Raw genomic sequence first — 26,280 nt, 5'->3', positions numbered from 1 at the left:
AGTAGGCTTATACTCGTGTAGTTAGGTTGAACTTGGTAGTAGCTAGGTTCGACCTTGGCCGCGCCTGAGTTCCAATGCCAACAGCACATTCCATCGCTTTGCCATGTCGAGAACGCTTTCTAGCAGACCCGCTCCGTGAATGCGTTGTCTCTCTCTCTCTCTCTCGGACATAAGGCCGTCACTGCGCGCTGCATAGCGCAGCTTGCAACACCGACACCGCGTTCCAATGCCGACACCGCGTTCCACCGCGTTGCAATGCCGACAACGCATTCCAGCAGACCCGCTCCGTGAGTGCGTCTGTCTCGTTCTCATTTTCTTCATCTCTCTCCCAAACATAGCGCGCAAAATATCTACTTCACCTCGCAGAGCATTGCCACGAGCGCGTGCGAACGCGCCAGCTGTGGACGAAGACGACGACGCTCGAACTCAATCATATGGTTTGCATAAAGGCAAGTCTTTAAGATTGCCCAATTTTTTGCCTATTTTTCTGGCCGAGTTTTTAGCAGTAATCCTAGCTTTACGTAAATTAGACCAAACGACTACAACAGCTGCTATGCTTACTGACTCCCTTTCTGTATGCTCTTCCCTTACCGCCACTAATGATTCACCTATGCTAAAACTATTTTACTTGCTAGTTCCTGCCCATCTGCAATGTGTTCATTTGATTTGGGTACCTGGTCATAAAGGGTTGTTTTTTAATGAAACTGCCGATTCACTGGCAAAGACCTCACTTTCCGGCCCTGTTCTTCCCATTCTACCAGTGACTGCACACATCACGGCGGCTAGATTTCGGATGCGATCAATTAGAAAAGCCTTGTCAAATCCAGTTCTGACTGCTTCTCCCGATTATAAGCACCTGACATTTCCCTGGCATAGGAAATACTGTAACACAAAGATGCTTGAGGTCTCTCTCACCAAATTACGTTGCCGTATACCCTCCCTAAATTTCTACTTACACAGGTCGGGTTTGGTTCCCTCCCCCCTCTGCCCGTTTTGTAATGAGGAAGAGACGATACACCACTTTCTTCTATCTTGTCGCCGCTTTACTGCGGCATGAAAACGATTGTTGGAAATACCTTTTCGAAGGCTTGGCCTGGACTTAACAGAATCTCATATTCTTTCGTTCGGGGCGTCCACTTTGGGATTCAGCCACAGGGATGCTTGCTTCGCCGTCCAAACGTTCCTTACAGACTCCAAACGAATACCCTGCTAAATTCTATCCTTTTTTTGTACTTTCAAATTAATGATTACTGATTCGATATGACTTTCTTGATTTACTTTAACATATAACTCTACGCTGTTCAATAGTAATTTCATAGATATTCGGAAATGTATCCTCCATATTAATTTGGAATAATCCACCCATTTCTTGGCCAATCCCCCTCCGTGGGTAGGAGCCACAGGCGTGATAGGCTACAACAACAACAACAAAGGCAAGTCCTGCAAGTGTGGCTGTATAGCGTAGGGGTTACGACGCTGGACTTGGGACCGTGGGTACACGCGTTCTCATCCCGACTCGACAAGAAAGCTTGTTTTATTTTATTTCTTTCTTCATTGCTGATGATAATTTCTTGATACGAAGCACCAACTACGGCTGGCTTAAACAGGTTCGCTGTTAAAAAAAATCAGAGTTCCGTTTGTGAGGCGGGGTGCACCTTTCTTCCAACAGCGAAGCTGTTAAGCAGCCGTAATTTGTGGTGCGTAGCAAGTAACTATGGCTCTCTTGTGGTAGCCAAATGCCTCGTCATCTAATCAGTGACGCGCATGAATGGATTAACGAGATTCCCACTGTCAAGACAATATACCAAGAAAGAAAACAATAAATTTTCTTGCCAAGTCGGGATTCGGACCCGTGTGCCCACGGTCCTAAAGCGAGCGTCGTAGCCACTAGGCCATAGAGCCACGCATGCAGAACGTGCATTTATGCCAACCATATGATTGCGTTCGAGCGTCGTCGTCGTCTTCGTCCACAGCTGGCGCGTTCGTACGCTCGTGCTCTGCGAGGTGAAGAGGTTTTTCGCGCTGTGAGAGCGAGAGAGAGAGACGTATTCACAGAGGTGGGTCTCGTGGAACGCGGTGTCGGCGTTGGAACGTGGTGTCGGAGTTGCCAGCTGCGCTATCTAACGCGCAGTGACGGTCGTAAGTCCAAGACGCACGAAAGAAATTATCATCATCATGAATAATAAGGTGAAAGGTTCGCGCGCACTTCCGGAAAATGTTGGGCTACGATCACCCAGTTTCACTGTTTCAAGCGTTGCGCGGCCGAGTGCAAGGTTAAGCGTTTTTTTTATAGTCAGCTGATACGCGAGGTGAGATCGTCAGCGTCTGATCACTGGCGCTTAGTCATGCTCGCCGTGAGCAGTGCTAGAGGCAGGGTCTAGGCTTGGCAATACAGCAGACACCCACTGCCCGTAGGAATTCTCAAACTTCGGTGAAACGTGAGATGTAAATTACAACCAATCGGACCAATTGCCTTTGTTCCAATAGGTTTCCGAAATTTTGGGAGAGTTTACTTTTGAGCAATGTCACACTTGGAAACGAATCGAACCAGCTGTAATGTAATGAACCAGCTGTAATGGCTGCGTGTACAGTACCAGAGGGTAAGCTAGTGCCGCTGTAGCCAGGCCGAATGGTCCAAATCTGGAACGAGCGCTCTTTTGCAGTGGCTTCTAAATGTCTTGGGATCAAGTAATCTATAAAGCTACGGCACTGAATGAGAAAACAGCCTCTTCTACACACACTGTTAAACTATAGCATGCTGTCTAAACTATATCTCACCTCGCGGCATAACATGTGTCAAGATCAACTTCAGACCTTCCGAGCTATCGTTCCTGCTACCGGTGCCTGCGGCCAAAAGTACGTTAGCGAGAATATTCCTACTGCTTAAGGCACTACTAACACTAATGCTGGGCAGAAAAATACGAAAGAAAGCTTAAGCGTACAGCACTAATTTATTAAAGCCTCCTTAAACAAAGTACACTCCGCTATTTGAAACACCAGCACCGTTTTTAAACTATATAAAGAGAAAGCAATGGTCTACTCGCCGGCAATAAAGAAATCGTCCCGAGTAAAGTGTTTGGAAGAAACCACCATAGTGTTTGTCATCTTCCTCGCAATGCGCAAGTTTCTTATCCATGTCGCTCTCCGCTGCGCGCCGTCTGCTACTTTCGGGAAACGATGAAACAATGAATTGCTGTCATTCTGCCGCGATTACACGATCATAATGATACACAAAAAAATTCTTTCGACATTCGTTTTTTTTCTTTTTCGGGCTTGTGCGCGCTGGCGTCACGTTTATTTGAGAATCACGAGGCAACGTTGCAGCGCACAGTGCAATTTGAGAATATGCGGCGGAACCTAGGTCGGCTGGTTCTCGGCGCGGCCGCTAGGGGTGAGCATTGAATATGAGTCGCAAATAGAGTACTGAATTTTTGACTGACAAAGCTGTGGAAGTCAGCGCACCCCTGTGCTGCTTTATAAAACAATAAATAAAGACATGATGAATTTATATATATATATACTGTACGCTCATCGGTATCTCCAAACCTCACAGATGTCTTAAATAATAGCCCATGAAAATCAGCGGCTGCTTTTACTTTTCCTAATTCTTTTTATATTTGTAGTACCTTATTTTGGACCATTGGCAATATGCCCTGCGTATATGCCCCTTCTCTGCTAAGTATCCACAATATGTATGCATTTTTTAATTTGAACGTAGAAATGTATAAAAATAGAAAGGTAGGCTGCGTCAGAGCCAACCCTATGCCAATATTGTGATGTTGTAACTCAAGCAACCATAAAAGTGGAAAAGCGAAGTGAAAATATCAAGAAACGCCATGCACGCACAAATTCGTTACAAGCTCCTAAAGAGTGTCCTGATGAGCACTACGACCGAAAGCACAGTCGACTACTTATAGGACATTCACCCATAACACAGGAGTGAAAGAGTCCACACTCGTGAGACCTTCCATGTATATAATGGTTTGAAATTAATGAGTAAGAACAAAATCACAACATAGAGAAGACAGAACGCGTAACGTCACTTAATTATTGGCCCTCCGTAAAATCAGCGTCTCCTCAGTAATCGCCAAGAGCGCTCACGGCAAGCCTCTCACCTAGGCACGACAACGGTCCGAGGACTTTCTCCACTGTGAGACGATGTCTGTCAAGGATGCTCAAATGGTTACGTAGACAAAGGCGTTGGTTACGCTGAGGACATTTCTTGATGATATGAACCACTGAAGCAGTCATCATATCCCAGAAACTACTTCCTCTCACGTCCCAGGCACAGTTTCAGACCCGGATGTTCCAAGACGGCGCGGCTCATTAAATTCACTCACGAGATCGCAACTGCACTTGAGCTTAGAAATCAGCTCGATGTCATTTGCATAGGTTATTCTAAACATTTGACGCCGTATACCACATTAAACTGCTAACAAGTCCTGGTGTATGCCTTCGTGGCGCTACGCTGCTCGCCTGCATCGCTGAGTACTTAGAAATGAAATCTCAGTTCCTAACTTTTAACCACGAAACGTAAACTAATGTGAAAGTGAGACCTGGTGTAGCCCAAGGATCAATTCTTGGGCCACTATTGTTTCTTAACTATATTAATGATTTGGAGAAGTTGTTGCTAAAACTCGTGGTAAAATCCGCTTGTATGCCAATGAATGCATCCTGTATTCAAATGTCACTAACATCCATGGCCAGCAGGTACTCAACTACGTGTAATCAGTTTTTTTTAATGGAGCGAGGAGTCTAAAATGGGAATTAACCTAGAAAAAACAGTAGCAATGCCTTTTATGAACAGAAGGGTGCCTATGAAATTCACGTATGCGTGCAAATGAAAACGTGCTATTGAGTTGAAACATATGCATTCATACTTCATTCTCAGTCATCTCAACAGGCATACAAAGGCCATAGGAATTATTCAGAAATGTGTGCCGCTGAACTCTTTAAAAAAGAATGTTAAAGCTTACCTCCTTTCCTGTTCTATTGATTAATAGGTTGTTTATACAGACATGTTTATGTTCCTGGGGTTTGATTATTTGTATGAGTTTTCCTTTATGATTTCAAAAGTATGCGCCTTGTTCCGTTATTTACATTGCACAAAACTGTGTTCTGTATGTAACGTGATGCATGATGTTCTTGTTTTGTTGCTGCATGCTCTGAGTATGTGGATTCTGGTGCTGGGGTCCCGTCAGGCAGAGCAAATCTGCCTTTTGTCCTTGTATCCGAGACTTTGTTTCAAATAAAAGAACTGAACTAAACTAAAAAAAAAATACTTAGTGCCACATTCACATGTAATTTAACATGGCACAAACACATCAATGTAATAGGCGGGGAAAATCCTACGAAGCTCAGATTTTTAAAGCGCACCTTTTAATTTTTTTTTTATTTTTCGCAGTTGTCCGACGTGCGCGGGGCTGCCAAAGAGGCCATAATTACAAACGCAAGTCGCTAGATATGAAAACCAGTGACAGAAGGTCATGTGCAGCGTGATACTTTCACTGTGTTTCGCTCGGATATAGGAGGTGTCGTGGGTAAGTCACAGGGTGCGCAGATGAAGAACCTAATCAGACTATATAAAATGGAGGCATGGAGGGCGACTGACCTGTCGCCGGCGGAATGCTACTGAAAAAAGAATGCATTATTTGTTCCCTTCGCCCATTCTTTTCAATAAAGTTTATTTTCTTTTTTTATTCGTTCCCTAACACATCCGCGCCGGCACGTTGCGTATTTAGATGCCGTGTCACAAGGAAGCCATAAATTTGCAGAAAGGATTTCAACGCAGAATGGCATATCGCTCTAACTCAAAGCCACATTCTCAGCCAATGGTGAAAGCTGGAAAGTGGCGCATTCGCCATCTGAGCATGGTTTTGTCTACGAGTAAATGGCCCGCCGTCACGTTCAAACCATTCAACCAGGGTAAACACTATTTCGATGACTCGCCAACGATCCTACCGTACATCCGTTACGCTCGTTCCCAAGCATGCTTGTCTCAGCAAGACGAGAGATGTAAATCGCCCGGTGTTGAGGGGCAGTTTTCCCATCCTCGGATGTCAAGAGCCATAGCACCGCTTCCCAGCCAGGAAAAAAAACAATTAAGTGTGGCAGGAAAAGAGCGAGGCGGACGACTTCGTTGGCGCTAGAGCTGGTGAATATTGAATGAAGTGGGGGGCAAGCATGATGCTCCGCCAGCTTTATGGTCGATTTACGTCCCACCTGTACTCCGTTTTCACGCGTGGAGGTTAATTGTCTGCGAAGGCCAGCTAATTCTGGCACTGGCGAGCGTCGCTCAACACGCCGGTTAGACCCAGCGAAAGGGTGATCTAGGGGGTGGGGGAGGCATGAACGTACGCACGTTTTGCCTCGGCGTGTATTCAGCCACTGGCCAGGCCCTCACCGTGAGCGCGCAACTCGAAAAGCAGATAGCGGCCAGCCCCATCATTCGGCGGGGCAAGCACGCATTCTGAGAGGCGTCATCGTAAGGCGGTTGGCGGGGATGGGAGAAGTAGTTGACAGGGGAAGGGGGAGGGGATAGGAGGGGTTCTGAAGTGAAACGGTGCAACAACCGGAAGGCTTAGCTGCTTTGAACTCGGAAGGAAACTGCTGACGTGGCACCGACACGCGCACCTAGATTATAATGACTAGAGCGGAAGCGTGACGAGATATGCAGGGCGGAAGGTTGCTCATCTTTTTAGTAGCACGCTGAATATATTACGAACTAAAAACAGCAGCGTTGTGCCAACCGAAGCACTGGGAATGTTCCGCGAAAGAACTAAACACTCTTGCCTAATGATATGTTTACGGGCAACGTTTAGCCACCCCTACACTTGGCTTACTACAGAAACTTTAAAGAGGAGCGAGTCATACTAAAGGTATAACATCGCCCTTTTAACGCACTATCTTTGAAAATCCATTTCCGACAGCTTCTCGCATTGGGTTACATATCAGCAAAGTGTTTGTAGCTGCGCGCTGAACGAGGTTGGACCTATTAGAAAGTCTGCAGGCCTTCTCATAACTCGGTGTATTCCGTAGTGCCTGCTGCGTAGCGCACAATGCATAGCATGGTAGTGTTCTGTTTCTGTAAATTAATGAAAGGTTGTGAATACGAGAGCTTGACATAGTCGATGACTTTAACATTTGCTTTAACTACGTGCAAATTGGTAAGAGTGTGCTACTGACATCGTGAGAAGGCGCACCAATATTCAATCACTTACAGGATTTCATACCAATGATATTATTCTCCCTGATGCTTCAGGATTATTAACTTAGAAAATAGTGATGCTTCGGGCATTGCAGGCTAGAGACGCTCGCAGTTGCAGTTTGTAAAGTGCATTGCTCGAACATCTAAGCCATTTGCCGTGCACGACACAAATGAACAATATCCGTGAATGTGCGCACGGAGTTAAAATTTATAGATGTACCCTGTGAGGCCCACAAGATGCTCGATCGTGGATGATGTACTATAGCGCTCAATATTTGAGCTACAACGTGCGAGTGCGAGGGAAGGCGCTCTTCCAGGTTGGTGATTGGCGCCGCCGTGTTCTTCACTTAAAAGGTAGAGGGTTTTTCTGACACTCGTTTGAACATCGCCCCTTCACGCAGGCTTTCGCCCTCTCTCTCAGGATCGACGACAAAATATGTTTCAAGAAAATAATCAGAGCAGACCATGACTTGCGCGTTGCAGCTCATTCTGAACGCGATAGTACGTTCCTTGTCGTATTTTACGAGCTTTATTTCGGTCACCGTTCTTAGCCTATTAACTCCACTATGGCGCTCTGCTATGTGATCGCTTTCACATGACTCCCTATAAAAAAGGCCATATCCGACGGTTGGCTTCCAACCCTGCTCCCTCACCCCACCAGTCCCAACTTTACGCGTTATACCGTGGACTTGCGTCTAGAAATTTCATGTAAAACCTTTAATAGCTTCGCGACGACATCAAGCGGCCGTAATCATGCTGTCGTAATTGCAAGGGGATGGTGCCACGCTCTCATGCCATTTTCGCCTTTCAGTCATCGACACATGGTCATGTACACGCATACGTTGTCAAGCCGTCGCTCGTGATGCTCTTGTGGTCGTTCCATCCTCGTCCTTCCAACTTCGTCATCCGACACATGTCCTACCGTCGTCGTGACACCACCACCGTCATGACGTCGTAATGACACGTCACTGTCGACCCAAAGTCTGCATCATGCCACCGTCGTCATACAGTCGTTGTCATTCCGTGCTCCTCAAAGCAGCGTCGCCCTGCTGTCATCGTTAAGGCTCAACCACACGCGGCTAATCGTACGCGCCTTGGAGGATGGAAAGAAATTGACGAGAGGCCCTACCCCCTCCGCGTGCTAGGCCAAAAGTGTGTGTGGATGAAGTGACGTAGTCATGGTATTTTTCTTCATTTTTTCACAATTCTTGCGCCGTAGCGGCCTTGTTATTGCATAATGACGGCTTTTGTTATGGTGTGTGGCAAAGGCGGCGTGTGGGTAGGTTTGCGTTAGTCTCTGTGTTTTGTTCCGCTGTGTTATCTGGACCGTGCTCTCTCGGATGTTGTTGTGGCCAGGTGGGACTGAAGGAACTCAAACGCGAGCGATGAATGCGCATGCAATGCTGTACGCAGTGTACCGCGCCACGGCAATGGCCACGGACTAAGGAATATGTGCGGGAAATTTTGCCTTCTTCGGCGGAATCATACTAACGTGTCATTGTAGACCAAAACCACTGTGTTTCAGAATCTGTACAATGAACGCCTTGCAGGTCAGTGACAATCGTGCAGCATTCCTGCTTTTGACAGTGGGTGATAATGAGTAACGATGATAACGTAGAACGTTATGCAAGAATGTATAATCCTGGCTTTAAAACTTTGTGTTCAGTAACAACTTGCTTTTGTACACATTAAAACACATGTTGCTCAACTGTTACTTGTTTCTCGCAGTCCGCGCGACGGCACGAGCTCGTTTGCGGAGAGCGCTTTCGAGGGTCATACACACCTGCACAGGTGTGCCGGTGGAGTTTTACGCAGAATATGTGCTTCATTTTGCTGCCCTCGACATCGTCATTCTGAATGTCTGCTTACCCACCTGTAGCCTTTCATGACCTAGATGTTTAGGATCGCTGCGGAGCATGTGCGCCAGAGCATCATGGTTGCGCGCAGAGCGACGTGGTTCAGCGAGAAATGCAAACAAGAGAGGAGAATCTGCCACCACAAGATGGTGGTGTAACGCCAATTTCTGGCGTCACTTGGCTTCACAAAGAGTGACGTCAATGCCCTCAGTATTTTTGCTTCCTTCATGCGCGCGGGTAAGGCCGGGCTTGAATTCGAACGCCATATTGAGTGTACGCGACGGAAGTGGCAGCCTGCGCGCCGTCGTCACGTGGCTGGCATGTAAACTTCCGGCGCGGGTTTGGAAACAGGGTGTTGTTTCGGAATCGTGCTGAGACTCCAGGAGTAACTGCTGGTGCAGTGTCGCACAAGGACGATGGACGTTATCAATAATGAACCGCTAGTCGCCTGCGCTCCGGCTCTGGCTGCACTTGCGAAGCACGAGCACCATAAAAATAAGCATGGGACTTTTTCCTTGTTGGCCGAGATGGCGAGAAATGTGATGCCCAACGCTGTCGTAACAGGCAAGTGCTCAACGTTTTATACGGGTGTCATACACGGGACACTTTCGATCGCGATGGAGCTCCATCGGTAACAGATTTCTCGATCGCGGTTGCCTCTTTTGCGCAAGCTAAGATTATACTTTCCTCATGCCCAACAATGAAGAAAACTGAAGACGACGAAGAGATTGAGAACGCAGGAGGGCTCGCGCTAGCACCATCGTAGCAGTTGGCTCAATAAACCGCAACCGACGGACGCGCAGTCGCTTCGCTCCTTACATTTATGTTGAAGGAAGGCGAGGAAGGACGGCCAGATGAAAGGACAGGTAGGTTTTTCAGGAACAAGGCAGCAACGTGGTTTTCGATTAAGGGCTTGAAGCTTCGAAACTGAAGGCTGTGAATTAACCTGCCACTACCTACCTGTCCTTTCATCTCACCGTCCTTCCTCGCCTTCCTTCAAGAACCGCCCTTCTACCAAAAGACTTCGGACCGTACTCCCGTTATACCGAAGTCCTCCCAAGCCCCTGAATTCAGCCAGTTGTTCGCTAACCATGTTTCAACCTTACGCCCGCGTCTGTCGACGTCGTTGTATCTGATTTCGCGCACCGCAGTGTCTCTGTGCATGACCTTCGACGACGAGCTCGGCATCGGGAACAGCTGCTTCGGAGGCTTTGGAAGCAGTGGAAGAAGGAATACCTTCTGTTCCTTCGCACTGCTTACAACAGCAAACCTATACCGTCATCGAACTTAAATCACGACGATCCTGTCGTCGCTTAGGACATTACCATGCCGCCTCTGACATGGAAGACGAGCCGTGGCGTCAGGACGTTTTAAGGAAGAGATGGTATCGCGCGGTCCTTTCTGATACTACTGTCGAACGGCCAGCAGGTCCGACGTCCTGTACAGCGGCTCTACTGTCTGGAGGCGCACAACGTGCAACGCGGCCACGGGAGTGTGAAGGAAACTGAAGACGACGAAGAGGTTGAGAACGCAGGAGGGCTCGCGCTAGCGCCATCGTAGCAGTTGGCTCAATAAACCGCAACCGGCGGACGCGCAGTCGCTTCGTTCCTTACAAACAACGAACGTTTCACGCGAAGGTGCTTCTAGCACCACTGTGCTACGCGAAATGAAGGGCTCACTTGTGCGCTCATCGTGTGGGTGCTCGCCCTCCCCTTCTTTACAAACTTTCAGACTCGTTGACTCTTACGCTCACGTATACGCTTAAGGCTGATTCAGACTAGGCCGACACGACACCGATTTTGGTCTGCCGACTGTTAACGACAGCAGTTTACTATACGGAAAACGCTGTGGGCAACGGTTTAAAGGAAGGAAAATGCTGTCGCCAACAATCGGCAGACCAAAATCAGTGTCGTGTCGACCTAGTGTGAATCAGCCTTTAGCGATACGCGTATCCCGTGCACCGTGTAATCCGGCCTTTATACCATTGTTATCACTTCAGAATCATCCTTCCATTGTTGCTATTCTGTCGCCGGCATACTGCATTCGTCATTTCCACTGCCCTTGCTCCTTCGTCTTTAAATCGCCGTCATCACTGCTTCGTTCTCATAAAGTCATCGTCATGCCGTCATGGTCATGCCTGGTCTTAACGAGCGAGGGTCATAGCAAAGGGGACCCACCATGAAGACAGTGTATATATGCCACATACAGGGTGCTTCAGTTAACTTGGGCCAAACTTCAAAAATATGCAAATGCTGCGTAGCTGGACTGAACCAAGGTAATGTTATAAAAGTACTGATAGTTGGGCGAGTTGGTAACTATTCGTCTTGAAACTGCAGCGCGCCCACAAGAAACGAGGACAATAAGGCGAAGGTGACAGACAGGCGCAGCCTATCACCTTCGCCTTATTTTCCTCGTTTCTTGTGTGCGCGCTGCAGTTTCAAGACAAGGTAATGTTGTTTGCCGTCGCTTGGAGATACTCAGATTATTTTTTGCATTCAACCTAATTACATAATTAGTCTTAATTAGTTCAGCATCTTCTCAATTATGATCATTAGACGAAAAGTGTCAATTAGAAAATTGTAGAGCAACATGAGAAACTCCCGATACAGCTTTCTGTTGCTCAATACGTGCTAGATCAAATGTGTTTTTTCGAGCGTTAAAGAAGCCCGCGAATACACGCAAAATTGCCGCGCAACTGACCGCTCGAGGCACGTTGCGTGTATTCGTGGGCATCTTTAACGCTCGAAAACACACCTTTATGTAGCAAGTATTGAGCAACAGAAAGCTGTATCGGGAGTTTCTCATGTAGCTCTACAATTTTATCATTGACACTTTTCATCTAATGATAATAATTGAGAAGATGCCTAATTAATTAAGACTAATTATGTAATTAGGTGGAATGCCAGAAATGGTTTGAGTATCTCCAAGCGACGGCAAACAACATTACCTTGGTTCAGTCCAACTACGTAGCCATTTGCATATTTTTAAAGTTTGGCCCAAGTTAACTGAAACACCCTGTATAGCCGAAGCAATGGAAATCGCAGAATTACCACCAAAGATTGTAAATAAAGGTGTCTTGAGAAATATGGTGCAGAACAAGAAATACCCAGACCTAACACACATGTTGTAATCTGTGTGAAGCGAAGCTTTAGTAAAGCGGCTAATGAAATGCTTTACAACTAACCGCCATGTGTACAATATCGTTGCTAAATTTTTTTTTTTTGTTAAAACGGCCACATTCGGATACCGATATTGTGAGCCGTGTTGCGTTCATGCATGGAAGGAAATAGCCTTGTATACTTTTTTTACGAGCTCAATGAAATGTGTCATTTAAGAGCGGCATTTTGTTTCTATCGGCCTATGCAACAAATCCTCGAATGACGCTGTTAGTGCCATTACATTCGAACCCGGATATATCGAATCTGAAGGGGATCCACCAAAAAGTTCAATATATAGGTAATTCGATATATAAATTAAAAAGCTTCTCCAAAAATTCAAGGGGATTTTAATGTCGTTCGTTACACACAATAATTCGTTATATATCGATTCGATATATCTGGGTTCGACTGTATCATCTGATCAAATAACCTTCATGCAAGATCCATCCCAATGCGCTGTAATGTAAAGAAAGTTTTATGAAAGTTGGAAACGAAGACGAACACGCCAAGAAAAAGTATCGGCTGACATGACGCCATTGCCTCGCAGTCTTTAATTCGAAACATACCGACGTGCGTGGTCGATTCAAATACAGACACATCGCCAATAATCGTGCACCAAATTTACAAAGGTTTTCGTTACAAAGTGCTCATTGCTATTGGCCGGCTGCCTTGACTAATAGTATTTCCTGCATCAGGATTTTTTTGAATTTTATTTACGAGCAATTAGTGCATACAAGTGTTTTGTGAACATAGGCTGCTATGAGTTCCATATTCACAAAAGAGTACTTACGTAAGAGCTCTTCGTAAGAAAATACGCTAGCCAATAGTGTTGACGGGCATAACATTAGTAAATGCGGCTGTCCAATGGCAAAGGGCACTTGTGAATTAAAACCTTTCTAAGTTCGGACCCCAGTTTTGGCGCTAGTACTTTGAAGACTCTGTTCAGTCGTCAAGCGCCATTCTAATCTCTTATCAAAGAAAGTTCTCACAGTCCTTAGTTATTGTTATAATGTACCTGACGCCGCCAACCCAATAAAAATGTTTGATATTTAACTTTTGTGAAGTTCTTAATAAAGTATACTCTCTATGTACATATTTACGTCCAATTGAATGTAGTCAATAGGATGTAGAATACCACTTGATTAACTGCGCTATATAGAATTGCAATTTGTTTATTTATTATATGTATTTTAATTATTAAAATACCCTAAGGTGCCCATTGGGTGTTATGGATGGCATGGGTTTAATATACTTAAAAGGAGAGCATTAGAACAAAAACAAACAATGAGTTTGTATTTTCCAAAGTATTAAACCACAAACGCGCGATAATTCCACTCAAACAAAGAAAATCAGAAATAAAAAAATTTGCGTTGCCTGCACTGGAGGAGCAATGCTAAAGAAACAGCGGAGCTGATGGGCACCTAGCTAGTCCTGGTTTTTTGGGCTAGGCTAAGCACTACCAAGTCATCCTCAGCATTTTCCGAAATTTATTGATTACTGATCGATTATTGATTAGCTATTGATTTTCTATCGATTGGCTATCGCAAGGTATTGGCCATGTATTTGGGCTAGGCTAAGCACTACCAAGTCATCCCCAGCATTTCCCGGAATTTATTGATTTTTTGTCAATTATTGATTAGCCATTGATTGGCTAACGATTGGCTATCGCAAGGTATGGGCCACGTATTTGGGCTAACCTATGCACTACCATGTCATCCCCAGAATTTTCAGGAATTTATTGATTATTGATTGATTATCGATTAGCTATTGATTTCCTATCGATTGGCTATCGATGACTGACTAAGCTTAAGTAGTGCCAACCATGTTTAGCTAGACTTAGCCAGGCTCAGCTTCGCTAGTTCACAGGGGTATGTGCCATTGCGCTTGGACCCTTTCTGCATGCTCACAACTTTTTCCGACGCATCACGGACTCACGGCCGGCTTAAACCGCTTCGCTGTGAGAAACAAACATCCCACAAAATATTATTACGGTATGGTTGCATAACTAGCGTGAAGTATGCCGTGTGTAGTCACTGATGGCTGCTTTGAAAGTCGCTGTGTCTTCAATGCACGTAATGGAGGAGAGAATGTGGTTCCACTCAGCACTCGCCTTCGGAAGAAAAGAGTCAAACAATGCATTCGTTCGGAAAAAAAGGGACCAAATCTTTTTGCGTGTGATCGAACCTGGAAGACACATATGTTGGTACTTTTAAAAGTCTGCGTTTCAACACTATATTCTGAAGGACGCTTTTATGATATAAAGAGAGGCAAAATAGTGTTCGTCTGACATGTAAATGGACGAGACCTAGGTTTGACTTGATTGAAGAAATAATAACTGTGCGTGAATAATTAGAAGCAACTGATTCAATGTTGTCTACTAGTGTGTGTTGTCCAGGATCACACAGATATGGCGTACTCTAGTTTAGGTTATCTGAGTGCTTTGTACACAAGCAATTTTAGGTATTGTGGGAGCTGTGAAAAAATCTTGCGTTTGTAACCAGGTGTTTTATTTGTATTGCTGATAGTTTTAGGGAGGTGTGCATGCCAGCAAAGATTATTAGCTACGCGGACATCACGATACTTATACAAAGGTACTGTTCCAAGTGGAACTCCGTTAACTTTGTAATCGAATGTGTAAGATATATTAGACGGTCATGCAGGACGTTACTTTTCATTTGGTTGGGTTAACGGCTATTTGCCACTGGTACAACCAGTTCCAAAAGTTGTCGAGATAACTCTGTAGCAATAACGAGTCTTGCGAACTTCTTATCTCGCGGTAAATGACGTAGTCTTCTGCGAAGAGTTTATGTGATGATGTAAATGCATTGGGGCCATCACTAACATATATTAGAAACAGCAACGATCCTAAAATGAGCCCTGTGGTACACCAGATTGGACTGCACAATGCTGCGACACTGAATCATTCGCGGTTGCAAAGTGCGTGTTGTTAATGAGAAAGAATTCAATCTGCTTCCGTATGTTACGATCTGCATTTAGGGTATTGATTTTAAGCAGCAGTAATTCATGTGGGGCCTTGTCGAACGCCTTTGGAAGCCCAGGAAGGTACAATCAACTAGTACACCTCTATCTAAGGAGGAAGCTGAGTTGATGAAGGACATTAATTGCGTATCAGATGAATAATTTTTACAGAAACCATGCTGCGAAAAGAAGGACTGAAGGATGAGTTGAGGTGACAAGGTTCGAATAAATTACGTCCTCAAGAAGCTTGCAGAGAATGCTTCTTAATCAGACAAGTCTGTAATACAAAGTAGAATGTGGATCACCTGATTTTAAAAGAGGGAGCATCTTTCCTACCTTCCTATCTGCTGGCAATGATGCGTTTCAACGGATTCAGTGAAAAGGTACAAAGAAAACACAGATGAGTAGTCTCCAGTGTTTTTCAAAAAATCACAGGCCTGCGCGGCACACGCAGCACAGTCACAGCATAAGCTGGTGGAGCGGCTCAAGAGTAGCTCCAATTTCGGCACCACGCACAACATGGTCTTCGCGGCAAAGTCTCTTCGCCTCGTTTTGACGAGAACGATCTGAACTGTCCGCCTGGCGTCGACGGCGAGCTGCGGCTTGTAATGGTCCCTGTACAGCAGTCTGCTGAGCCCGATCAAGCCTGGTTGTAGCCAACAAGGTAAGAATCGCTTCTTCAGCAGCGATTCGCACCTTGCGAGGAGACGCCATAACGTGTACCGAAAAGGTATCCAGGATGCGTGGCGCACATCTCACATCCCTTGACCCGTGGCGCGGTACGTTGTTGTTGATGATGATCATCATCATGATCGTTTGTTGGAATCTTCAAAATCGGCTGGTGAAAAATGGTCACCTAGCCTGCTTGAGTGAACCAAGTCCAGTTACATGCAGCATGCAACTGCTATATGCAACTTACATGTCGAGCACGCTGCGTTGGCAGGCACCTTAACTTGATGGGGCCACCATACTGGCGGAAGCTCGGGCAATTCGGGATTGTTTTGATTGCGTGCCTCGTCTGAATCGCATCTCGTTGTCTGCGCCTGCGCACGCTGCGTTTGCAGGCGCCTTACCTAGATGGCGCCACCATACTGACGGAGGCTCGGGTCGTCTGCGCCTGCGCGCCTGCCTAGGGCGCGGTTATAGGGCATTTTTCCACTGCCTGATAGCAAGTGCTTGCGTGCCTCAGTGGTAAAGTATCCGACTCCCGCGCAGCGGGCCTGGGTTCGATCACGGCGGGGACAGGGAATTTTTTTTCGCATTTCCGGCGATAGCGGTTCGGTCACCAGCGGCGGCGGCGGACGGCATCGCGAACCGAAACGGCTATTGGAAAGAGCCCATAACAGCTGGCACTGTAAAAAACTGCGATCATTTCTTCAACGCACAGCTAGACGACAATTTCAAGTACGTAATCAACACCAAGGTTGCTGCGAACTGCATTACAACGGGCTCCATAGTGGAAAAAATCGCGTTTGAGTATGCGCAAAGAGTGAACCTTTTCATACTGGCTGGAAACTGCATGGCAAGAACAGAGTAAGTGTTAGTTCTATAAAGGAATGAGGTATATAAAATGATGTAAAGCCCCATATTTTAATGATGCCGAACAAAAATTTGAAAATTGTTATGACACTAAAATTGGCCCAGTTCTACTGTTCCTTCATAATTATTTATTTACAGTGTGTGGGTTTCAGACGCCTAACTAAAGGACAATAGAACATCATAGGTGCACTCATTTAAAATAGTCACAATTTTTTACTAAGCCTTGAAAGAGATACTCCTGTAATTCTCGTTTGAAGCTCCATCCTACGAAATGAATTATGTTATTACTTAAGTACCATGCGACAAATATTTAGAAGGGAATGGTTCAGGGCACGTATCCTGCTTATCGACAAGTTTTCAGCTTTTATCGTCATATTGCCATTAGCTAGCTACGAACGTACAATATGAGTGTGAACTCGTTGGCACGACGCTAAAATTTTGTTTTCAGGATGCATGTGGCCTGCCGGCCTTTTCTATTTTGCCGCCCGGCTACAGAGTTTCTTCACGGAAACACCAATGAAAAGTTTGCTATAAAACTAAAATCAATTTTCGAATCGGAACACGATGGGAGGCATGCATATTGGGATTTAGAAGAATGTAATAACTGCTGCCTAGTTCCCTGGCTTCGAACAGAGCTCTTCACGAAAAGATCGTTTTACCAAGACATGGACGTCTGGTTGAAGCCTGAACTTCTCTTCGTCTTAAGTTTGTGTGGGCGAGTTTATTGCGTCTGGATGAATTGACCCCGTTGGTATTTCTTGCATATATAAAGTGTAATAATTGAATTGATTCTACTTATATTTTCTTATGACATCAGATTGTTGCATGTAAGCTAACATACGAAGTCCGGTGTAACAAAATGAATATTTCGAGCAAATCAAAACTAATACAAAGTTTCTCTAGAATATCAACATACAGATTGCTAGTGTCCACATATGAACGAACACTACCTATATCAATAAACCTATATTTACCATTGGTCTTTTATTACTGGATGCTTTATTTTCTTGATTTTGTTTAACCCTTTGTAATTTCTCCCAATATTTTCTTCACCCAGTCATACGAGTAGCCAACTTCGCAGCGTTTTTATATTTTTACAACTTCTTTAGCCCTCGCCAACGCAAGCAAGTCGTTAACTGCTAAATCATGAGCCACTCGGCTTTCAAATAACTTTTTCGCGACAGTTGCTTTCGAAAATGGGTACCTATTTAGACAACAACGCCGAAACCACAGCCTTCGCTTTACGCGTATGTTTGGTTCTGCTCCCACGGGCGACAAGTTGTCTTCTCGTTCACTTCCTTTTTCTTTATTAGGCATGAAATGCTTTTAGCTCCCGTTGTCAGCGACCTTCAAATGACCTTAGCCAACAGCCAGAGCCGTTATCCAGGCAATCACACGAGAATATCCGGGCACTCAGACGAGAATAGAGCACTGCACGGGCTCGGGCTTACCCGAAAGCGCGAGCCCGGCCCGGCCCGTGGGCCGGGCCGGGCCGGGTAGCACACTTTTTTCACGGGCTCAGGCCGGGCTCGGGCACGGCGTGTGCTTTTTGACTCGGGCCCGGGCCGGGCTCGGGTTTTTTGACGCGGGCCCGGGCCGGGCTCGGGCTTCTGGTGGTGTGCATGTAATGTGCAGCGAGTTATTCTCGGGTGTCTCAACTCTGAAAAACATTATTTTTCGGTCTCGGGCCGGGTTCGGGCCGGTTTCGAGTCGGGCTCGGGCCGGGCTCGAGCCTAAGGTAAAGGGGTGGCGGGCCGGGCCGGGCGGGTAACGTAGATTATTTTCCGGCCCGGTCCGGGCCCGGGTCTCGCCATAAAAGTTTTGATCGGGCTCGGGCGGGCCGCCCAACGTAAAGACGGGCCCGGGCCGGGCCCGGGCTGAAAAAATCGACCCGTGCAGTGCTCTAGACGAGAATATCTGGGCATCATTGGGAGAACAAAACGAGATCATCCGGTCAACCAGTCAAAAGTACAGAAAATGCGGTCTTCTGCCGCCAACCCTTTGTACAGAACCGCATAACATACCTAGTTACTTTCCGAAACAAGTTACAAAAAACGTTGCTTCCGATTTCTTTCTAATGTTTGTTCACAATATCACTCAAGCTGTAACATCTAGTACGCTGAAGTTTTATTTCTCATTTCCAATAGCGACGTTCAAAAGGGTGATAGAGGGCACCATACATTTTTTGGCGCTGAAACAGCGTGTCCTGTGCTCTTTTGAACGCCAGCGGTCTGTGAGTCATGAGTGGTCCGCGACAAGAAGAAAAAGTAGCGAAAGACGCTGAGCGGCGCTGCACTGTTGTAAGAAGAAAAGTTGTTGAAGGCGGTGCCACCACAGGTAGCAAAAGACGCCATATGGCAGCCATTTCATGCTTACATCTACTCTCAATTACGGGAGAGCCAGCATTTTACAGCGAAACTATATATGGCTAGGCGAAACCAAAATCCATCCGACCGATGTGCGCAGAAACTATCATCATCCGCAATGGCTCGATCATCGTCTTCTACTTCCACAGCTGGCTCGTTGGCGCCCCTCGACGCCACTGCGCGAACGCGCTCGTGCCACAGCTCCCGCGTTCGTCGTCGTCTTAATGGGGGTTTTAGCTAATCGTAATGGGGGGTTTAGGGCAACGGCCTGCTAACCCAGTTTTGCAATAATATATTACCTTTTCTTAAAGTTCAAGGTGGGGAAACTTTTTCGAGACAGAACGAAGGTATAGAGAATTTTGTTTCCAAAATGCGTTAGTGTAAATGGAGACATCGCATCGCTCTTCACAGCTCGAATATAGATGAGCACCCTGCCAATGTCAGCAAGCACTGTGAGCAGACTAACTTCATTGGTATAAGCAAAACAAAAATCTTTCTCCCTTTAGTGCTTTTCGTTTTCCTTGAAGAGCAATAAGACAAAGACCCATCACGCAGTCGGAAAGCTAAATAGGTGCGGAAAAATTGCAGTAGAAAGGATATATCACGCTGGGTGATCCAGCTTATCCCATATTTCACAGTAGCATGTGCGCAAGGGCTTAATTTTACAATTACAGAGTTCTAGTGTCAAATGTAGAGTAGGATATCTGTGGAAAGTCTGATTTGGTCTCGATGTAAAACATAAAACAGACACTTACAAAAACAAGGGACTACACAAGAGCCTTCAGCTGAAAGTTTCTTGACAACTGTATGGTTGTATACACGCAATGCTAAACAGAAAAAAAAAACTAGATAAAACAGACTAAATTTAATCTGAGCTCCGGTTGACTCACGGGAACAGACATAGTTGCGTGCGTGATTAATATGGGCTAATTAATGATTTGATAGGGCGATTGAAAGGGCGTGTGGCGTGAACGTGCCTCACTCTGGTACGTGAACAATCGCTCGGAGAAGCACGCCACGCACTTTACGTGTTACTTTACGAACTTAGCTAACAAGGCACGCTGATTTGCGTCATGGCTTACGCTGACCTAACGATCCATTGCGTTATAGTTCGTTTCAAAGGATAGTTTAATAACTGGAAAAGCACACCAATAGATTCCGATATCAGGTCAATGTCTCCATGTGGTTGCGCGTTCTATTGGCCACACAGATAAATGGGTCATGAAGTTGTGAGAGCTTTCAACATTGGAAAATATGCGCAATGGTGTGTGAGTAGGCCCATCTCTAACCCTAAAAGAACCTTGATCACACCTTATTGTAACAGTTCTCTTTTTTTTTCCTCGCAGTTTTAATTCGAGGGGCCATGGCACCAAATTCTAGAGCTTCAATTATACCTTGCATTTCAACTGTATGCGTCCCACATCAAGGTGCCGAAACTTAAAGGCACACGGTGTGGTAGCAAATTCACGTGTTACTTCTTTCTTCGCAGTGGACCGTAGAGACGTCTGGCAACAGTGAGTGATGACGAAATGAACTGGCACGTCCGAAAACGGCTGCCTTCGGTAGCAAAAGGTAATCTCGAAGGCCAGTGCAAACACCGGAAGTTGTAACAAGAGAGATATATTTATTTACAGAAAAGCAGAGAGGTAGGCCTGAGTTGTAACTTGCTCTGGCCTGTTACTCAAAGGTGGAAGTACGTCATGGCCATTATACGTCAATTTTTATTTGCATGTTCACCTAGGTGGTTTTCTGCTGATTTTTTTATCGCGTGAGTGAAATAATAGCAGGCTCAATTTAACACGACGCCTTTCCTGTGCCGTTGGGTGCCTTAGCCGTGCGGAGCCGATGAGGCCTAACACTGTTGCAAAGCAGACGACGCACTAGTGGCCAATCATTTCGTGACCTCATACAGTACATGCCAAAATGGCGGTTGCTATCGGCGGAACTGCTCTAGAGGCACTGATTTCAAATTCAAATTTCGATTTAAAATGATCGCTGAGAGCCCAGTTTTATTTATTTATCTATGTTACCCTCAGGGTACAGAGTACATTTCAGAGGGTAAGAGCAATTACACAATAATAAAAAGAACACAAAGCACATTTCATACTAGGAATATAAAACAATTCTTCTGTGTTTGTAACAATATGAGGTCCTCTACTCTCATTTACAATATCAAATTAAGAAAAGTTGGAAGACCGTGTCATGGATCCCTTAAATGTTTAGTTCTTTCACATTCATTGCGTTGTTCTGTGTCCCAGAATGTAAGATTCACATCTTCCCAATAAACAACCAGTTGAAATGCCGCCTGTGTATCCTTTCTACCTATCCGTGTCTATGTCTTTTTCTCCGGTAGTATACTAAGAATATATTGCAATTGCCCCAGTTCTACGGACAAGGCATCGCTCAGAAACTGCACGAAAACTTACAGATAGGCAAGGAAGCAAAATGAATTATTCTTGATTTACAGCTAGTACCGGCTACAAAAAGTTTATTATTATTTCCTGCTTCTTTTTTTACCTGAATACGTTTACAGTTCTGGCAAATTGGCGTCAATGTGTATACTTTTATGAATATTTATTTGTCTCGAGATTTAAATGGTGTGTTATGTGTGCTTGTATTTAAGTCTAATTGTCGTTCCCTAAATTGTCTAAAGCCTTTTTCCTCGCAAAAATATTCGAAACGAAATCGCGTGATGAGGGCGTCGCTTAAAGAGCTAGCGAGCCAGCTAGCCATAACTCGTAGGTGAACTGAACAACTACGAAAGCAGCTGAAACTTATGTTATACAAATACCTCCTAAAGTAGCGGGAAATACACAAAGAAGCCTGTAGTGAGTGAACACAATAAGTAATAATAAAGCGATTTCACATTGTGAGTGCTGTATGGAATACTCGATGGTTTGTTCAAGCTAATTGAAGCTGTAAGAGGAAGCGATTTCACATTGTGAGTGTGTATGGAATACTCGATGGTTTGTTCAAGCTAATTGAAGCTGTAAGAGGTGAAAAGGGTAATAAAAGGGGGTAAATATATTAAAGTATGCCAACGGCGTAATGGATTGAGTATTTGTAACGCACCTCTAAATAGTCTTCAAGTGGCAAATATAGATATCCGCAAATGTTTACAGAAATTATTTTTGAATGCGATGTCCCCATTGATGTCCACATTGTTTGAATACTTTAATGCTGGAGAAGTCAAGAAGTAAACGAAACAAGAGGCCAGCAATCCGGCTGCTAAAGCCCTGACAAATTAAGCCCAGTGAACATTCCAGAAATGCCGCACTACAGCGTACCTATTTCATTATGTCGTACGAGTTAGGCCCAGTATATCACTGAGACTAAGATAGAGGTCAACGCAAGGTTAACTGTATGACCAGGAAGGAACTTGCGGAACAAGCACTTTATTCACAAGACGTTCTTACGCTGTAGCTCTTCGTAAGGACATATGCGAAGAAACTGTGATGCCCGATATTTGATTCGTGAAGACGGCCCGAAAATACGGGAGAGCACTTACCATGAAAAAAAAATACATCGTGAATTACGCGCGAGATGAGCATGCGATCGGGTGCCAAATTAGCAAATCAGTTCCTTAGTAAGTGCACTTGGTAACTGGCCAGCAGTCATCGCGAATCATGCGCGCAATGTGTCCAACAGAACAATTATCTAGAATCAGCTCCTATACCACGTCACGGAACCTAACATTTGTCACGTTTTGTTTAGGGGAATACGCTTTGAGAAGCCAGAGCTCAACGGACACCTCAAGAGTGAGAACTTCCTTGCGAATACGCTCCCAAAAAACTTTCATCGTCTAAGGTCTTTACGAAGTTCAACAAAGTTTAGGTGACCTCCGCACCTGACTAAGAAGAACATGACAAGGTGGTCTCCTCAGCTGCTGCCAATCATTCTATGCTGATTCTTAACTCCTATAGTATAGCAACTGCTTTTGCTTGTTTCTATAATTTTATCTTAAATCAATTCTGGTGACGATAAAGCGCGGTTATTGAAGTAGTAAATCGATCAAAACTAGACTAGAATTCTTATACAATGAAGGCCGTGGTTATCGTTACTTTTCGATTAAGGACAAGTAGTTATTGCCAAGTAGAACCACTGCCACTGTGTTTGCCACCCCGAGGTATCTGGGCTTTAATAACATAGATCATACGTATGGAATAATTTGTAATGACAGGTGACAGCCTGTCATCAGATCAGACATGCAATTTTCGAAGGTGGCCACTCAACCACGAGCAGCTTAAGAACGATGAGAATTGAAAATCGGCTTCTAGGGTCCACGTTGAGAAAGTTCTTAAACTTTAATCGTTCGTAAGAGCGCGCTCCAGCCACTCTTGACGTCCCACATATTGCTAGCGAAGCCTACGAGCCAAAGGGAAGCCGTTTCTCTGACAGAAATGCTTTGCAAATTTTGTTAAAGTTGTATAAAAAAAGTACACTCTTAATCCCGTTCAACGTAGGTTTCACCTATAAGTAAAAAACGTTTGAACATATTTTGTTTTTATCTAAACAGAACGGTGTTTCTTGTATTGAATATTGTTTTTTTAAATACGTATAGAAATAAACATGGGGACCTACGTTCCAGTGAAAAGGTATTTTTTATCAGAAAATAAACGTATGAAACAACATTTCCTGACAAGTAAATGCATGAACAAAGTTTAATGTAATAATTGTTGTGTGCAAGATGCAATAAGTAGAAATCTATAACACAGAACACTAGTACATATTTCGCTCATCTATGTGGAACGCTCTTTTATTTTCGTAAGTGGGAAATATATCGAATAAAGTCTTTCACTTTTACCTGCAACACAAGTGCAACGAGATGAACAGAAATGAATGAGGAAATCAGAGCGACGCAACGTCAAATGTCAACTCACAGAGGGGGCTGCTGCGAGCGCTTGCTGGCGAATAGCATGTAGCCGCACTTGCAGAGGCCCGCATTGAAGCGGAAGCCCGTGAGTCGGCAGAAGGCCCGGCAGTCCAATCGCTTGGCCGGCTCCACAGCGTGGGGCTGCTGCAGCAACAGCAGGGCGAGCAGCAGGCAGCCCGCCGCCACGGGGCAGGCGGCCGACGAGGAACCCCAGGCACCGCGGCTCGGCATCCTCACTTTCAGGGGACGACGGTGTTTGGCTCGCACGTGCCTCCGCACTCCGATCCGGTGCCTGCCTTCTTCTTTAGACGTGGTCGCGCCGGCGCCGGTCAAGAGTCGCCCAGTCACGGGCGCCTTAAAAAGCGCGCCGCCGAAGAGGCCGGTCGCGGCCGCGGCTCCGCCCCGATCCGCCCGGTTCGGTCGTCGATTGGCCCCGGGCCCGGCGACGAAGCCCTTCGCCCGCGTGGCTGGCCCGCGGAACGCGTGACGCGTGTTTGTGGCACCCGCGCCGAGCTGCTTTGCGATGCTTCCGAGTTACGTACAGCTCGTTTGCGTGCGCAAAGTCCGAGAGAGACGCTGTTTGTGCGTGCGAGAATACATAATCCATCGGGCGTCTCAAGAAGGAACGACCCATCCGAAGAGCTGCTCTAGCGGCCGTGCTCGTGCGTGAGGAGAAGGGGGAGAAAAACCCATTTAGGTGGCGCGAAAACTGCCTTTGACGCCTTTGAGCTCGCGGGGCGCTTGTCACGTTCGTCGTTTCAGCGCTTTTTTCTTCTTTTTAAAACTCTTGAGCGTTTAGGATGAGACTCAGAAACAGTGTGACATATCTGCACTGTCCCTTGCCTCGGTGATGTAGCTCGAAGCGGCCGCCCACTTGTTGCTACATGCTGAACTTAAGCGAGGTGACGTAGCTGCTCCGTTAGCCATAATTCTTGGACACTCCCACCGTTAGCAGGAACCTACTCGGGCATGCGCTAACTGCCACTAAAATTTGGTGGATCACGAAAGGTTTGACATCTTTTTTGTAGTTGTGTTCTTGCAAAAAGGGCAACTGAGGATAAACAAATTTTTGTGCCCAAGCTCGCGCAGCCTGAGTGATGTCACCAGGATACTGGTGATTGATTTGCTCATTTTCATGCATTTTTTTCAGTGCTAATGACGTCAAAAGCTGAGGTCATGCGTCAGAACATGCCGGGCCGCCTCCATGTTGCCCAGAGCAAAGCCAGCCTTTAGATAATATTACGTTGTGGTTATTCTCTTGGACATTATGCATTCAATTAACTCTAGAACAGCACGAGAACAAATAATAATTGTCTGTATCATTATCAGATTTCTTGCTTTATTTAAAAATATCCTCTTCAGCTTAAACATGCCACCCTTTAGGTAACACGATAACTGGAGCCAAAATTCACGAAGTAATATTATTGTGGCAACATTAACTAAAACTTACATTTCGTTGTGAAAACATTACAAAATGACGAAACATACGAGTACGTAGATAAATCTGCTGATTTGATATCACTTATGTACTTTAGAATTATCCAACGCTACCTTAAGGACAGTCTACCTAATTTCATGGCTCTCATAAAAACACTGGCGATCACAGCTTGCAAGATAAGCTTTAGGGCGATGCAGCTAATGAGACCATTTGCCGTCAATTTCTTTTTCTGTTCAGTAGTTATCATTTCGGCATCTCTTGCTATATTTGGCCGGTAGGTTTAGAGTACTCTGACTGCTCTATAAATGTCGTGTAATAAAGCAAGTAATAGTATCGGCGCACATAAGTGAGTGTTAGTGAGCCCGAATAATCACTGCTATGGACCACCTTATCTTCGTAGTGTGGCTTGAAAGCTTCAAAAGTAAACATCCGGTAGATATCTGACTGGTTGAGAACAGTAACTCTATGAAGGACGGGGAAAGCCCTAGCGAAAATTTATTCTACAACAGGACGTTTTGGAGTACAACTAGCTTATTCTTCAGGGATGAGAGAGTTGGAGGCCAGCAGAGCTTATGTGCGTCTGTGGTGCGTATACACAGGCACGCGGAGACCAGGCGCAGTCTGTCTTTAACTACCTATACCTCTGGTAGAACGCTATGAGACACCAATTGAACATGCTATCTTTGAAATCGCATTTGAACGCGTTGCCAACCTAAATGAATACGTATTTGACACTATAGTTGCAATCTTACCAAGAACCCCGTGGCTACAATGTAGGCCCTCGAACAAAGCACTTACCAAGCGCATTACTTCCCCCCTCAAGAAAGTAGCTTTGTAGAGTTTCTCTTTAGTTCGGAAGACTAT

The 26,280-nt window shown here is 45.4% G+C and overlaps 1 protein-coding gene across 1 annotated transcript in view; it reads right to left on the bottom strand.

Annotated features, from left to right (window-relative positions):
* The window catches only part of LOC119455468 (uncharacterized), a 43,303-nt gene extending 19,000 nt beyond the window's left edge, over positions 1-24,303 (bottom strand). Inside the window, exon 1 of the mRNA XM_037716876.2 lies at positions 23,986-24,303. Coding sequence (XP_037572804.1) covers positions 23,986-24,209 — 224 coding nt within the window. The 5' untranslated portion in view covers positions 24,210-24,303. The remainder of the gene's footprint in view (positions 1-23,985) is intronic.
* Between the last annotated feature and the right edge of the window lie 1,977 nt (positions 24,304-26,280).

The sequence above is a fragment of the Dermacentor silvarum genome, chromosome 6 (assembly GCF_013339745.2).
Source record: "Dermacentor silvarum isolate Dsil-2018 chromosome 6, BIME_Dsil_1.4, whole genome shotgun sequence".
Lineage (NCBI taxonomy): Eukaryota > Metazoa > Arthropoda > Arachnida > Ixodida > Ixodidae > Dermacentor > Dermacentor silvarum.
Note: the sequence above shows the minus strand (reverse complement) of the source record. Positions and strands in the feature narration are given on the sequence as shown.